Source organism: Pelodiscus sinensis, chromosome 2 (genome assembly GCF_049634645.1).
Source record: "Pelodiscus sinensis isolate JC-2024 chromosome 2, ASM4963464v1, whole genome shotgun sequence".
Classification (NCBI taxonomy): Eukaryota; Metazoa; Chordata; order Testudines; family Trionychidae; genus Pelodiscus; species Pelodiscus sinensis.
The window spans coordinates 188,102,491-188,119,307 of record NC_134712.1 but is presented as its reverse complement, the minus strand read 5'-3'; the positions used below and the strand labels follow the sequence as shown (position 1 = coordinate 188,119,307).

Here is a 16,817-nt window from a genome sequence, read left to right as displayed (position 1 = left end):
GCACCTTCTTCATATTGGTGATAATCCCACAAATACAAGACTTTAGACATATGTTTTGTTTTTCTAGTATTATTCTGGGATTTTTCTGATTTGAAGGTAGGTAGGGAGAGTGTGTGTATGTGTGTGTGCGCATGTCTCTGTAAATCCTTCTATTCTATTTCATGTCTAGCACTACAGGTTTAACTGAATGAGTACAAGCTGAGTAAACATACCATTATCTGTCTTCTGCGAATAAGATGGAAATGAAAATAGGTTCCCAAAATCTTGATTCTTCTTGTCATGAGATGTTTTTCTACTTTAAATAAAATGAAATAAGAAAAGGTATATGCACTGTGCTACGTACATTGTGTTGTAAGGCACTGAACTATGCACATCAGAGATTCAACTAGTATTGTAAAATATATAGCACTTCTGCAAAAATCTACCACATTATATTTATTTCTCATAAAAATGTTGAACCATTTGACATTATTGGAGAATTTCAATTCTGCTATTTTTGTCAACCCATTTTATATACTAAAACTGAGGCATGGGTGTGGTAAGAGGCAGAGAAACTTAGCAATGCAATTGCGCAAGCATGTTTAATACTATGGCTGTGTCTAGACTACATGGCTCTGTCGACGGAACCATGTAAATTAGTTTACCCAACATAATCAATGAAGTGGGGATTTAAATAATCCCCGCTTCATTAAAATAAAAATGGCCACTGTGCTGTGCCGACAATCAGCTGATCCGGCACAGCACGGCAGTCTAGACGTGGCACGGTTGACAAGTAAAGCCTTTGTCGACTGCTCCGGTAAACCTCGTTTCACGAGGCATACCGGAGTGGTCAACAAAGGCTTTCCTTGTCAACCGCACCGCGTCTAGACTGCCGTGCTGTGCCGGATCACGAGGTTTACCGGAGCAGTCGACAAAGGCTTCCTTTGTCAACCGCGCCGCGTCTAGACTGCCATGCTGTGCCGGATCAGCTGATTGTCGGCACAGCATGGCGGCCATTTTTATTTTAATGAAGCGGGGATTATTTATATCCCCGCTTCATTGACTATGTCAGGTAAACTAATTTACATGGCTCCGTCGATAGAGCCATATAGTCTAGACACACCCTATGGTACTATTTGGGCCAAACAATGTTTTCTTCCACATTGGTGCATTGGAAAGGTGAGAAAACACTGAGAATCCCTTCCCTGCACTCCAATCCACCTGCACAAGAAGCACTCATAAGGAGACTGCAGATGCTATTTAGGATGCATTGCTGAGGATAAGGTTAAGGTAGATCTAGGTCCCAAAGCTGGCATGTCTGTATGGGGTTCTCACTCTCCTGAGTTCTCCAAACTCTAGGGAGGGGAGGGGAAAGAGGTGGTGTCAAGAAGCAGTCCTAGAACACACCATGCTTCATTGACAGACTCAAGTGATATGCACCTCCACCCCTTACCAGACAGGTATAATCTGGCCTTTAATACGGTCATTGTGTGTATGCATATTATCAATATGTTAAATCCATTGCCCAACTGTCCCCAAAGTGAGCTCCATGTTTCTGATTTGAAGTGGGTCAAAAATTATTGGCTCTAAAGGACTATTTTCAATTAAAAAATATTGGTTATCATACTTACTCTGGAGAAGGTTTTGATTTGACTGGAGAGAAGTCATATTCATCTTTATCTAAACTGTCTGATGGAACAAACTCATCCTCTCTGTCATTTATGATGGGAGATGCTTTTACTTTCAGTTCATCTAAATCATTATTATTATTGGCATCATCATCATCACCATCATCTTCCTCTTCTGAGAAATCAAAAGTATACTTGGGTCTTTCAGCTATGAAAAATGGAAAGTATTTAAATAAAGTTATTATTTGTATTAGGATAGCATATTAGTATTCCAAAATGCTAGCCACTGCAAAATTAATCAATTGATGGAGTATGCAATCTATGATTATGACAAGATGCAACAGGTGGAAAAACCAAACAAATGTTGATTTGCGGGCTGAAAGCATGAGGAAAAACTATTAACAAGTTTTGCATAATAAGCAGAAATTACAGCTTGCCAATGCCTAGCTGTTGTCAGATGTACACTAATCAATGTCATATACATTCATTTCTTAAGAACTACATTTCACATCCTTCCTGATGCAGAAACAAACAATCGAGAGTATCTGCTTTTTCATTTTAAGGATTAGTGTTTTAAGCAGAATTTTAGCCATATTTTAAAGCAGAATTTACAACACAAGCTATATACAAGTTATTAAATTCCCTGTTCAAAATAAGGAAAGATTAGAATTAAAGATGTTCTGAGAGACATATATAAAACTTAAGTTGGCATATTCTATTCATACAGAAGCTCACCTACATTCATTCTATAATACACAGTGCTTCTTTCAAAATGAAACTGGGAGTACCTGCAGCTCTTCTAAGCAAAGAATCTCTTGGAATAATCACAGGTTCACTTTCTTCTAAATCACTTTCAGACTTCGATTCATCATCTGACCAAGGATTTCGTTTCTTCACTTTCTTTGTAGTGGATTTTGTGGAAGATGGTGTTCTTCTCACCCTGGTACCTACAATAAAATGAAGCACAGGTTGAACATTTTTAGTCTGGAACCCTCAGGACAGGACTGGTGCTGGACTACGGGGAGGTCAATATTGTCTATCAACATTACTAACACTTCCACTGCTTACTGCACTCTTAAGACAGTTAGGGATAAGTTAGAGCTAAATAACAGCACAGAACACTGAGAGGTAGGTCTGGTGGCTGCATTAATTAATTAATGGAGATTGCCTATCTCCTAAAACTGGAAGGGACCTTGAAGGTCATCAAGTCCAGTCCCCTGCCTTCACAGCAGGACCAAGTACCATCCCTGACAAACTTTTGCCTCAAATCCCTAAATGGCCTCCACAAAGATTGAACTCACAACCCTAGGTTTAGCAGGCCAACGCTCAAACCACTGAGCATTCCCCTCAAACTGTAAAAAAACTTTATGGGCCACACCCATGAAAAGTGGACATCCAGCTAACTGAAACCATTCTGGATGATGAATGTTTCCAGACCAGAGAGGTTCAACCTTTCTATGCTACTGAACTATGGTATGGTATTTCTAAAGCACTTAGACATACCTTATCATGAGAAGAATTATATAAAGCTATATAGTATTAGTTACTATGGAATGTTTCTCCTGTAACAATGCTTTTAAAAATGCTTAAGATATCTTCCTGTACACAAATGTAGTATAAATCAAAAATTGCATGTTTAAGATTTCTATACCTGTTAAACTAAAGATACAGAATCATAGATAATTAACAAATAGTTAGTAGTTTGAGCCAGCTGTGTATCTTAATCACATAAAATATGTAATGTGTTTAATTGTCAGTGTACAAGTAACTTACCAGGCTCCTTTTTCTCCCTCTTGGGTTTAGGAGTTTTAGTCACTGAGACTGAGGTATTCAGTGAGTCCTCTCCACCACCCTCTGCTGGGGTTCCACCAAATTCCTCATCAAATTCCATTTTTATTGCTAGAGAATCAAGATCACCCTAAAAATAAAAAAGGAGCTGGATAAATCTGAAGTGAAACAGCAATACCGTGTATTTCAGGACCAAACTGTAATACATGTATTAGTCTTTGCCGAAAAACAATCAAGTCAATACTGAGACTTGCTGTTCTTGAGAAAAAAACCTCACAAACAAACCCTGCAGTAGGTAATTATAAGCAGACTGCTAATATAAAGCCATGAGAATTTAGTACCATTTTTGTGTAAGCTGTGGGCAATATAGAACAAATGTGCCTCTATAGTTCCATTGGTCTAGTGGTTTGGATTCTTATTTACACAAGCTGCTAATGTAAAACACAGTAGTACTTCACAGAAGCATCTACAGAACTATTTAATGTATCATTTTCATGCTAGTTTTACTTGCCTTTTTCTTCTTTAGCAATTTCTTACTAGCATCAGCTTTCATGGCAGATGTAACCTGTGGAACTATTCTTCTACCAAATGGTGATGGCATGGTCTCTTCTAACTGAAGTTTCTTCATCTTAGGTTTGCCAACTTTACCCTTTATTGGTTTGCCAACCATGCCAGCCAAAATATCTTCTCTTTCTTGAGCTTCTACTTTCTAATGAGCAATAAGGGGGAAAAGAGATGTAAGTAACTTGTTAAACACAATTCATAGACTATAAAGATAGAAAGGACCCTTGGGACCACGTAGTTTAGGTGGTCTCAATGGATTTGCCTAAATTAATTTGTTTGAACTAGACCATATCTTTTAGAAAAAGATCTGATTTTAATTTTTAAACTTCCAGGGAGGAAAATCAAACACAACACTTAGCAAGTTATTCAACAGACAGTGACCTTCAATGTTAAAAAAACTGCACATTATTTCTAGTTTGAATTTACTTTGTTTCAGTTTCCAGGCACAGGATTTTGTTATATCTTTGCTTGCTAGATTGAAGAGCCTTTCACTACATCATTTTGGATACAGCCGGTGATAAGTCAACCCTTAATCTCCTCTTCCATAAGCTAAACAAACTAAGCTTTCTTGAGTCTTACTATAAAGGAATGTTTTCCGATTCTTTAAGTGTACTTGTGATCTCTTCTGAACTCTCTTAAATTTATGAACATATTTCTTGAATTGTGAACACCCTAACGGGACACAGCTGCTGCACGAAATACAGATGTAATATAATATCCCTACTTCTACTCAATATTCTTCTTTTAATATGTTGAAGGATGTCATTAGCCGTTTTGGTCACAGAGGGAGCTCGTGTTCAACTGATTTTCCACCACCATGACTAAGTCTTTTTCAGAGTTACTGTTGTCAGAATAGAGTCCCCTATTCTGTAAGTATAAACCTATGTTCTTTATTTCTAGTTGTATGCCTACATTTAGCTGTATTAAAATGTATATTGCTTTACCGCAACCAAAAGTGACCCAGATCACTCTTTTCAGGGACTTGTCCTCTTTATTATTCATCTCCTCCCAATCTTTGTATAATTTTTATTTTCTTCCACGTCATTAACAAAAATGCAAATGGAGCAGAGCTAAGAACTGATCTTCCCAGAACCCACTAGCACAGGGGTGGGCAAGACCCGCCAAGTCGGTGAATCTGGCCTGCAGCTACCCTGCTACTCCCCCACCCCCAGGTCAATCAAGACCTGGGGACCCTTTCAAAAATTATTGCCCATCCTTGCACTAGAATCACTCATTCAATGATGATTTCCTATTTTCACTACTTTCTGAAACCGATTGCTTAATCAGTTTTATTCAGTTTAAGATCTGCCATGTTAATTTTGCATCACTCTATTTTCTTAATAAAAATGTAGTATAGTATTAAGTCAAATGCCTTACTAAAGTCTAAGTATATTACATCAACACCATTATCTTTACCAACCAAACTCATGATTTTATCAATAATTATATTGTTAGTTTGACAACATTTATTTTCCATAATCCCATGCTTAGTTGTATAATTATATTACAATGTATTAGACTTATTTGGGAACTAGCTCAATTCTACAGACATTACAATTTTGATTTTCTGTGCAGTGCAGTTGAGCTCAATTATCTTCCTAGCTTTCAGAATTCCAGATTGCATCTAATTCCAGACAGAATGATCCTAACATAGCCTGGAACTACTTGAAACTTAACTTCATATCTCTCTATATATTAAAGAAAAATTTTCCTGTGGGACTACGGAAGTGACATCATGTATCACTCTGCATCCCCACCCTCCACCCTTCCCCCCATGCTCCATAAGCGGGCTGCTTTGGAGCGAGCAACAGCCAGGTGGGGCTGAGCTGGGAAGCAGACAGCCAGTGAAAGCAGGGTGGCCAGACTCTGCATGTGACAGCCGCTTCACAGCCTCCCTCTGCCAGCTCGGTCCTGGGTGCCTTGGGTCGCAGCTGGGAGCTGCCTGAAAAGAACCGAGGGAGGTGAGGCCTCTGCTTCTCTCTCAGCAAGCCAGGGCTGCACCACAGGATTGGGCAGAGATAGGCCACAGCCTGGATCAACTTGGTGTTTGTGTCCTCCCCAGGTACCCTTGACTGCAGGTTGCCAGTGAGGGAAGAGGAGTGGGTTGGCCCTCTGCCTCCTCCTGCAAACAGGACTATCCCAGTACCACAATACACGGGGTGTGCCAGGCTCCCTCAACACTGCATGCATGGAAATGCCCCCACTACCACCTCCTGGCTCTGTGCCACACAGGCCAGGGGTTAACCGCCCCCCCAACCAGCTTCACACAGCATGATTCCGGGAGCTAGCCTCCTCCCTGCACCATATCTCCCCCATTGCACATTTGTGCCCCCATCCCCCTTGGCTCCACATCACAAGGGCCAGTGGTTATCACCAGCTCCCCCAATGGACTCCATGTGGCTCAAATCAGGGGGCTAGTTCCCACCCATCCACGCTCCCTCCACTCCTGACAGCAGCACATGCACTTCCCCACAAGCCACATCCAGTGTGGAGCCTCGGGATTTTCTCCTATTCCCCCTCCCCTGCAGGAAGCCAGGGCTGGCATTATAATCTTGCAAGGGGGAGGAGAGGTATGAAGCTAGAGCACAAGGCAGGTGGCACAGGCCAGGCAGAGGTGGCAGTTCCCCACTGGATCCCAGAGCAATGGGGCTCCGGAGTACAGCGAGGAGCTGCTGCCGCCACCCTCTGGCTCGGCCCCAGCCTTCCTCCAGCAGCCACCAGGGCTGCGACCGGGTAGAAGAGTGTGAAGCCGGGGCTGGCATGGCCCCAGCTCTCCCCAGGAGCCAGAGGGAGACCTGGGCCTGCCTACCTACTAACAGGGGATTGGTATGTGTAGCAGGCAGGGGGCATCGTCCCATAGTGAATATTCAAAAGATTGATTTTGTACACAGTAATTTTTTTTAAAATCACTTCTTTCAGTTTGTTCCTATTGCTACAGGTCTGAGAAATCAAAAATAGATATGCTAAACAGATAATGTTTTGCATGAAAAAAAGGAAATCTGGGATAGGACCTGCAATTAGTGTGTTAGTAAGGAATCTTAAAATGTGAGTTATACTTAGCAAAGGGCATAAAAGGCAATAAAAAGAAATTCTACGTATCAGTAGTCACCAACCAGCAGATCAGGATCTACTCATTGATCCTGGAGTCTCTGAAAAAAGTGTTCCTGATTGGTTTGGCAGGGAAGCTACCAGATGCTGGCACTTCGGTCAATTGTTATCAACAGTTCATTGTCAAACTGGGAAGACATATCTAGTGGGGTCTAGTCAGGATCAGTCCTGGATCAGGTACTTTTCAACATCTTCATTAATGACTCAAGTAATGGAGAGCTTACTTATAAAATTTACAGATGACAGCAAGCTGGGAGGGGTTGCAAACACACTGCAAGAAAAGATTAATTCAAAAAGACCTTAACTTGGAGAATTGATCTGAAATCAATGAATGAAATTCAATAAAGACAAATACAAATTACTACTTTGGGGAAGAGAAAATCATACGCATATATTTAAAATGAGTAAGAACTTGCTAGACAGTAGTACTACTGAAAAGTATGTAGGGACTAAAGTGGATCACTGGGCACCACATCTTAAAAAGGTGTAGGCGAACTGGAGAGAATACAGATGAAAAAAGACTGAAAGGGGACTGGATCATAGCCTTCAAATACACTAAGAGTTGTTATAAAGAGGATGGTAACTGTTTTTCATGTTCACATTCATGTTTTCATGACGGTGGTAGTAGTAATGGGCTTAATCTGCAAAAAAGGAGATTTAGGTTAAATATGTTCTAACTATAAGGACACTTAAATACTGGAACAGGTTTCCTAAGGAGGTTATGAAACACCTGTCATGGGAAGTTTTTAAGAAGAAGGCAGACAAACATGTATCAGGCATGGTCTAGTTTTACTTGGTCCTGCCTCAGCACAAGAGACTAGAATAGATGATTTCTTGAGGTCCCTTCCAGCCCTATATTTCTTAAGATTATATAATGATGAAAGAAAACAACCATCATGGCACAACAAAGCAAAAGATTTCCTGCTCCCAATTTAGTGTACAATATTTCTATAAATGCTTTTAAGGAAAATAACAATTCCTATTATTTATTTAACAGTTATTCATAAAGGTGTTTCAACATACTTCAAGCTCTTCAATGAAAGCTGCTAAATCTTCTTTCCAGAGATCTGAAGGAGACTTCCTTCTGAGGTCAGTGAGTTCTCTCCCCTAAAACATAAAGTTAATGTTTAGCTATTGAAGTTACTAAACAACGTAAAGAATACCAAACTGGAATATTTGTAATATAAATTATTTATATTAGATATAATAGTGCTAATGAAATGGCTTGGAAATAGTTTTCTCCACAATTTGCCAACCTTTGAATCTCTCTGTTTAATTAGCTCTTCTACTTTCTCCTTAGTAAGACACCACAAAGACATGTTTAGGATGTAGTTAAAATCAGGGCCTGAGGTGGAGCCTGAAGAAGAAGAAGCATCATCATTCAAGTTCTGTGTTTCTTCCTCTTCTGCAGCCTGCAATGAAATCATATTAAAAATGCATAAAATCATCATAATTTGAAATGACATACTTTAGAACTAATAAAAGAAACTGAATTAGATGATTCCAATCACATTATACAACTCTCTGTTTTGGGAAGCGGCACTAATAGTTTAGTTGTTATAAGGAAGTACTGCTGTAATTAAATGTATTATAAACTTTAGTTTTGTAGGGAGTCAACATTTGCCTTCGCTTGCCAGAAATTCTACTAATAAATGTTGTATACATTACACACAATTAAAATGCAGTAGTGATAAGCAGGAAATAATTAAAACACATACAAATATAAAACAAATAAAATAAATTAAATTTTAAAAATATATATAAATAATTAAACCAAACAGTCAAATTCAGTAGAGGTATTGAAAAGCAACTTGTTGATTAAAATTAAAAACCTCTTTCATAAAGTGATTTCTAATATTTAAAAGTTGAAAGATGAATCATAGAATCCTAGAACTGAAAGGGACCTTGAGAGGTCATCAAGTCCAGTCCCCTGCTCTGAAGGCAGGACCAAGCACCATCTAGATCAGGGCTACTCAACTTTGGAAGCCCCAGAGATCACAATGATACTCACAGTACATGCCGAGGGCTGCAACGTAAGTATGGTTGCATATACATGCAAATATATATACAAATATATGCAAATAGCTTCTTTCACACTGACTGGCATAAATACAAACATTAAGGCAAGACTACACAACACGCAGGCCCCATTTAAGTCAGTTCTGCTGATATTAATAAAATGCAATATTTGCCCGATTTCCACCCATATGACAGCATTTTTAATGAGCAATGACAGTCCAGAAATTGAACTACTAAAATGCAGATCAAGAGGACCATTATATTGACTCGCCATTATGGAGCGTGTTCCCAGTGGAGGCCATGTTCAAAGGATCCCACCTGTGAGCCCTGCGTAAACCCAAACTGCAACGCGAGCCACAAAAAAGTGGGCCGCGTGCTGAGTAGCCCTGGTCTAGATCATCCCTGATAGATGTCTATACAACCTACTTTTAAATATCTCCAGTGATGGAGATTCCACAACCTCCCCAGGTAATTTATTCCAGTGTTTAACCACCCTGACAGTTAGGACGTTTTTCCTAATGTCCAACTTAAAGCTCCCTTGCTGCAGCTTAGCCCCATTGCTTCTTGTCCTATCATCAGAGGCCAAGGAGAACAATTTTCCTCACTCCTCCTTTTTAACACCCTTTTAGATACTTGAAAACTGCTAGCATGTCCCCTCTCAGTCTCCTCTTTTCTAAACTAAACAAGCCTAGTTCTTTCACAGTATTCCCTCATAGGTCATGTTTTCTAGACCTTTAATCATTTTTGTTGCTCTTCTCTGGGCCTTCTCCAATTTCTCCACATGCTTCTTGAAATGTGGGGCTGAGAACTGGACAGAATACTCCAAATGAGGCCTAATTAGTGCAGAGTAGAATGGAAGAATGACTTACCATATCTTGCTCAACAACACTCCTGTTAATGCATCCCAGAAGCATGTTTGCTTTTTTTGCAACAGTGTCACACTGTTGACTTATATTTAGCTTGTGGTCCACTATGACCCCTAAATCCCTTTCTCCTTCCTAGAAAGTCTCTTCCCATTCTGTATGTGTGAAATTGATTACTCCACTTAGGAAGGAACACTCTGCATTTGCCTTTATTAAACTTCATTCTATTTACCTCGGACCATTTCTCTAGTTTGTCCAGATCATTTTGAACCTATCCACCAAAGCACTTACAACTCCTCCCTGCTTGGTATCATCCACAAACTTAATGAGCATATTCTCTAAGCCATCATCTAAATCATCGATGAAGATAATGAATAGGACTAGTTCCAAAACTGATCCCTGCGGAACCACACTTGTAATGCCCTTCCAGGATGACTGCGAACCATTACTACTCTCTGAGAACAGTTATCCAGCCAGTTATACATCCACCTTATAATAGCCCCATCTAGACTGTATTTCCCTAGTGAAGTGAAATCAATTATGAATCTGTTTAGATACAAAAAAGAGCACTTGATCCTCTCTCTCAAACAAATTACTTTAAATAAAATACTTTCAGATATTTCTCTCATATACAAATAAATACCATACCATATGCTGACAAGAACTTATCAGAGAATGACCAGTCATGAGTGCATAGGTTACACTTCAAAATTCCTGGTGTAATAATCGGTAAATAATGAGCACTGTCCATTGTTGTTCCTCTGGAAATGATTACATGGTGGAATGACTACCTCAGACAGGATTGAGGGAGGTTAAAATAACCAGGCAGGCCAACTGACTCCAGAGGCTGCACCCGCAAGAGGAGCCAGGAAGCAGGGATCTAAGTACAAGCAAGTTCAGCAGTGCAAGAACAAGCAGGTTGAAGGTAGGCAGCCAGCAGTCACTCTGGTACAACAGACAAGGGTTTGGAGCTGGAAAACCCTGAGTAAGAAGATGAACCAGGAATAATAAGAAGCCATTTAGGGAAGGAGCAGTGAGGGCTAAGAGGAAAGAGCTGAGGGCCCCTGGCCTGGAACTTGGAATAAAGGGCAGGCTTGGATTCTCCTTTCAAACACTGAAGGAGTGGCCTCATGGGGCAGTGAGAAGGAAAACTGCCTAGGGCTACTAGAGAAAAAGGATTTTTGCAATCCTGGAAGGGGAGAACATTAGGTGAACATCCAGGGAGCTGAGTCATGAAGAGGAAGCTGCGAATCCCAGGACAACAAGCTGCAGACCTTTGTGACAGAAAGAATGACAGCATGCCAACTATGGAACAGGACATTGCCCTTAAGAGCTAATCCCGAGAGCCATGGTGTCCAACACACTAGCCACATATGGCTATTTGGTCAGCTAAGTGTGGCTAGTTCGCTATAGCATTAGCCATTTTAGTGGCTACTGCTTCAGAACTGGTTGGACACCATGGCCCTAGAGTTGCTGGAGGAGATGCCAAGGTGAGCAGTGAGCTATGTACCATCAACCATGAATTTTCTCATTTTATGTGGTAAAGTTGCATTAGATCAGTTCTGAGTTTTTAATTTATCTATATTCAGGAGACTGATGTAGCAATGTTCTTTTTTAGTTAATTTCTCTTCATTATACTATCTTAAATGGTAAACTGTCAGAGGGGGAAAAAAGAGAGAATCTTTATTTTTATTGCCATTAACACACATGAACAAAAAAATATAACTATTTAAGAACTATAAACAACTGTATAATTTAACAGTAACCTATTAATTAATCATCATTTCAACAGCTCTCCCCTACATATACCACATTACTTAATCTACAAAAGAAATCAAGCATTACCTTTTCCTGTGCTTCCTTCCAGGCTTTCACTGGGTCAGATTCATAACCTCTCTGGACTAACATTTGAATCAAATCTCTCTTTGACCTATTTTCTATGAGAGGGAGACAAAATAAAATTTAGGTCAAGAAAACTGAAGCATTTTTGTTATATTGATCTTAATTACCTCTCTGAGGGTACATCTAAACTGCAAGCTTCTTTCAAAAGAAGTTTTGAAAGAGCTCTTTCAAAAAAGCTTCTTTTGAAAGAGAGCATCCCCACCTCAAAACCGGATAGAAAACGTGATCTGCTTTTTCAAAAGAGAGCGTCCAGACTACATGGATGCTCTCTTGAAAGAAAGTCCTGATTGCTATTCACAGAATGGCCACCAGGGCACTTATGCTTTTTTCAATTGCCTTGTCTTTCGAATAATGCCCCTGTTCTGAGTCCATACAGACCTTTTTTCAAAGAGCTCTTTCAAAAATGGTAAACCTCAAATGATGAGGAAGAATGCCTATGTCAAAGAAAACCCTGCATTCTTTCGATTTAATTTTGAAAGAACAGGATTGCAGTGTGGACGCGGGTGAAGTTTTTTAAGGGTAAGGTTTTTTTTAGAAAAAACAATGTAGTCTAGACATACCCAAAAATATTTTTCTACATTTATCAGTTCTAACTTAAGTTCCAGAGTTTTTCTTCTTACCTATGGTAATCTTGCCCTGTATCTTTTCCAGAATGAAGCGAGCTTGATTGTTGAGCTTGGTAGATTCTGCCCCCAACATTCCTACAAGCCAGTCCTTGCGCAAAGTATAATAATTTAATCGTAAATCAAAGAATTCCTTCAGAATATCTTGCACAGTTTCATACTTCTTCAGACATCCCATATGATCAAATAGCACCTGCGGCCGATACAAAATGATATTTTGTTTGGGAATTAAATTTTGATAAAATATCACAGAAGTGAGAGTTTTTATATATTATAATGCTACATATATACTATGCATATAGAATTGGATTTTTTAAAAAATTCTTAAGAGACTGATCTCATTTACACAGGTGTAAATCAATATTAACTGCATTGACATTACTGTAGTTGTACCTACGTACAACTGATATGAGATCAAAATCAGACTGTCACTTCTAATTTACCATTGTATAATATGGGAACTTAGGGATAGAAACAAATCCCATCAGCTAATGCACTAAGGCTTTCAAACACTTTGAAATATATATGAACATCCCTGAATTTAGCAGAGGTATTCAGGGCCTAATTTATTTATTTATTTATTATATAATATATATAGTAAGCTATCAATTAATTTTAAAGTTAACTCAAGCGATTCATTCTAACGCAATTTAAAAAATTAATCACAATAAATCACAATAAGTTAAATAATAATAGAATGTATTATTAATATTTCTAGGTGCTTTTCTACATTTTCAAATATTGTTTTCAATTACAACAATAAAAAGTGGACAGTGCTCATTTTATATCTGTATTATAAATATGTGCACTATAAAAGAGAAACAAAAGAAAGTATTTTTTCAATTAATCTCATATAAATACTATAACAGAGTAAGTACGACTTACTGCACTAAAAAACAAAATGTAAAACTTTAGAGCCTACAAGTCCACTCAATCATACTTCTTGTTCAGCCAATTGCTCAGACAAACATGTATGTTTACATTTATGGGACATAATGCTGCCTGCGTCTTATTTACAATGTCTCCTGAAAGTGAGAACAGGAGTTTGCAAGGTATTAACGTGCTAGATATGACATCTGAATGCCCTTTCATGCTTCAATTGTAGATTTCACTACCTTTTGTTAATATAAAGAATATTACATTAAACCCAGTTTTGGGTGGGTGCTTGGAACAGTTCAGCTGTGCCTCCACTGCCACTACCACTGCTACAGAGGCTATACTGCTATTTACACTCAAGATATCTTGATGAGAGATAGTGCAAGTAATACAGACAAGGAGGAGAATCACCCCTGCACTTGTAGTGCACAGATGTAGTGCAAGATAAAGCAGAAAGTGTGTGTTCAGATTAATAGTATCTTTAATATTTAAATGTTATTTAGCTGCAATTTCTTTTGAGTGAAAAGAAATTTAAACTATCTAGCTGTCAGAAAAAAATGCAGTTACTTCAGGATGAAGGATATCACAGCTCTATAACAAATGGGTTTCTTCTGGGATCTACTGAATATTTTAAGTCACTGAAATATATTATTACTGTCATTCTATTATAGCAATTAGATATTTTTAAAAATTCTTTATGTATACAACGTTGTCCAATGCAACAGATTTTTATGATGAAGCTTCAAAATTTGCTACACTTCTCAATATGAATGAATAAGCCAGAGACAAGTTTGTTATATCACAGAATTAACCTAAATGCGTAGTAATTCTTTTGAACAGTAACAAAACAAGAAAGATGTGTTAGACCAAGAAGTGCCACCAGTAGGCCATCACAAAACAGGTGAGTTCACAAGCTACTGTAATGATTCTGGTAGTCAAACATAGAAAAGTTACCATAGAATTACAAGTAAGACTTGTTTGAAGTTTAAAAACTTTGTGCAATCCAGCAGCTTCTGCTTGAGCAAGTTTTTCTTCTGTCATTTTCACAACAAATTTCACAGTTGTATCGGTGTGGTACTCTTTGTAATCAGAAATTAATGCTGGAGTTTTTTCGGTCCCATTCAACATAGGTTCTAGCACCTGTTCTTTGTACACCTACAACAAAGATAGCAAACAATAGAAATGAACAAAAAATAAGATTTGTAATTTCTCAACTTGAATGAGCAATATAAGTGGATAAGTCACATAAGGGATTATAATGCCCCGTGTCACCAAGACAAAAAGAAGCCACTTGGTTTGAAAAAAAAATTAAAATTAAAAAAATCGCCATTTGAATCTTTTAAGACAATCTGCAGAATGCAGACCAGAATTGGCACCGGTCACACAGGCATTTGATGTCCCTGGGCAAAAGACGGAATGCATGTCTGAAGCCATACAAAGGAGAAAAGGATTAATTCAAGAAGAAAGAATGATATTAAGAACAGTTGGTAGCATGACAACACACACACTTTGTATTGAGGGCAAGCAAAAGGAAACTCACGCTTTGTTTCCTGCAATGCATACTACCACTAGTCTGAAGAATTAATCTGAATATGTGATTAAGTAGACTATCAAAACTGTCTGAAACAACATTTATTTCATTGTTACTAACCTGGGTCCATGTTCTCACTGGAAGCTCTGTAATCTCTACTGTATTCCTGTCCACCACAAATATTTCACCACTTACTGCATACTGATTTTGACCAAGTTCCTGGATAGTTCCTTTGAAGTTTTTATAGTTTGGGAGCTGCAAGTAATAATACAAATTAATAATGTTCTTGAAAATGAAAAGTTGAGAAGAATTATTTCATATACAACTGTATGTTTACAACATAATTTATAAAACATAGCAAATATATTAAGGTACAAATGAAGCGAAAGACATAAAATGGTGGGGGAAAAGGATAATAGGAACCCTTTGTGCATAGGTGATACTTATTAGAAAGATGGAACTGCAACAGTGATAAGTGAGTTTTTAGAAAAATGTTAGTGTAGATAAGGCCCTTTTAGCAGACCAGAACAGGATCCAAGTGAATGAGGCTTTTTTTAAAACAATTAACAAAATCATCCAAAGTGCAGGATTTTGTGGTGATCGGAGATTTCAATTATCCAGACATATGTTGGGAAATTAACACAGGAGGGCACAGATTATCCAATACGTTCTTGGACTGCATTGGAGACAAAAGAAATTTATTTCAGAAGGTTGAGAAAGCTTCTGGAGATAAGCTGTTTTTTATTTGATTTTAACAAATAGGTAGGAGGAACTGGGTGAAAATTTGGAAGTGGAAGGCAGCTTGGGTGAAAGTGATCAAGAAATCATAGAGTTCATGATTCTAAGGAACAGTAGAAGGGAGAACAGCAAAATGGAGACAATGGATTTTAGGAAGGCAGATTTTAGAAAAAACTCAGAGAGCTGGTAAGTAAAGTCCCATGTGAAGCATGGACCAGTTCTGTTCAATATCTTCATCAATGATTTAGATGATGGCACAGAGAGTATGATTATTAAGTTCATAGATGATACCAAGCTGGGAAGGACTGCAAGTGCTTTGGAGGATAGGATCAAAATTCAAAATCATCTGGACAAACTAGAGAAATGGTCTGAAGTAAACAAAATGAAGTTTAATAAGGACAAATGCAAAGTACTCCACTTAGGAAGGAACAATCAGCTGTGATTATCTAGGAAGGAGTACAGCTGAAAGGAATTTAGGTATCATAGTGCAGTGTTGTGAGCAAGACACGAGAAGTCATTTTTACACTCTACTCTGCCTTATTAGGCATCAGTTGGAGTATTGTGTCCAGTTCTGGGCACCACATTTCAAGAAACATGTGATGAAATTGGAGAAGGTCCAGAGAAGAGCAATAAAAATGATTAAGTATGAGTCAACAATGTGACACTGTTGCAAAAAAAGCAAACATGATTCTGGAATGCATGGATGATCTAGACGGTGCTTGGACCTGCCATGAGTGCAGGGAACTAGACTTTATGACCTCTCGAAGTCCCTTCCAGTTCTAGGATTCTATGATTCTACATCGAATTATTAGGTAGTCCTAAAAGAAAGGCCAACAGATTCCAATTACTGGAAAAAAAAGTATTTATTCAGAATTCCCAACAGTCAATGAGAAGAAATCCTCAGCGTTATGAAAGCTAAAGCTACTTTCTAAAACAAAGGCAGTGAATAAGGATAAAAGTGCAGAAGTCCAGAAATGGGAATCTGAACTGAAAAATGAAAGAAGTATCTTCTATTAAATGGTCAAATCTAACCCAGCTCTGATGCCCCAACTAGTAATAAACATGAAAAGGCTGTTTCTGGTATCTAAGATTTCAGTTGGATTTATGCTGAAATGATTTCTGATTGGGCTGGGCTCTTCCTTTCTTCTAGAACTTGGAGGTTTTTCATATATGTGGCAGCATCCAAGGCTTCCCCAAA

At 38.4% G+C, this 16,817-nt stretch overlaps 1 protein-coding gene across 3 annotated transcripts in view; it reads right to left on the bottom strand.

Moving 5' to 3' along the window:
• Nucleotides 1-16,817, bottom strand: part of TOP2B (DNA topoisomerase II beta) — a 115,533-nt gene that overhangs the window by 10,103 nt on the left and 88,613 nt on the right. For 2 of the 3 annotated variants that reach the window (XM_006134319.2, XM_075922030.1), the window contains exons 22-32: nt 15,002-15,136; nt 14,305-14,505; nt 12,472-12,667; nt 11,795-11,886; nt 8,324-8,479; nt 8,091-8,174; nt 3,907-4,104; nt 3,381-3,525; nt 2,396-2,554; nt 1,611-1,815; nt 213-295 (exon numbers count right to left, since the gene is read on the bottom strand). In XM_006134319.2, coding sequence (XP_006134381.2) covers nt 213-295; nt 1,611-1,815; nt 2,396-2,554; nt 3,381-3,525; nt 3,907-4,104; nt 8,091-8,174; nt 8,324-8,479; nt 11,795-11,886; nt 12,472-12,667; nt 14,305-14,505; nt 15,002-15,136 — 1,654 coding nt within the window. The remainder of the gene's footprint in view (nt 1-212; nt 296-1,610; nt 1,816-2,395; nt 2,555-3,380; nt 3,526-3,906; nt 4,105-8,090; nt 8,175-8,323; nt 8,480-11,794; nt 11,887-12,471; nt 12,668-14,304; nt 14,506-15,001; nt 15,137-16,817) is intronic. The other variant, XM_025190305.2, reaches the window with a different exon arrangement.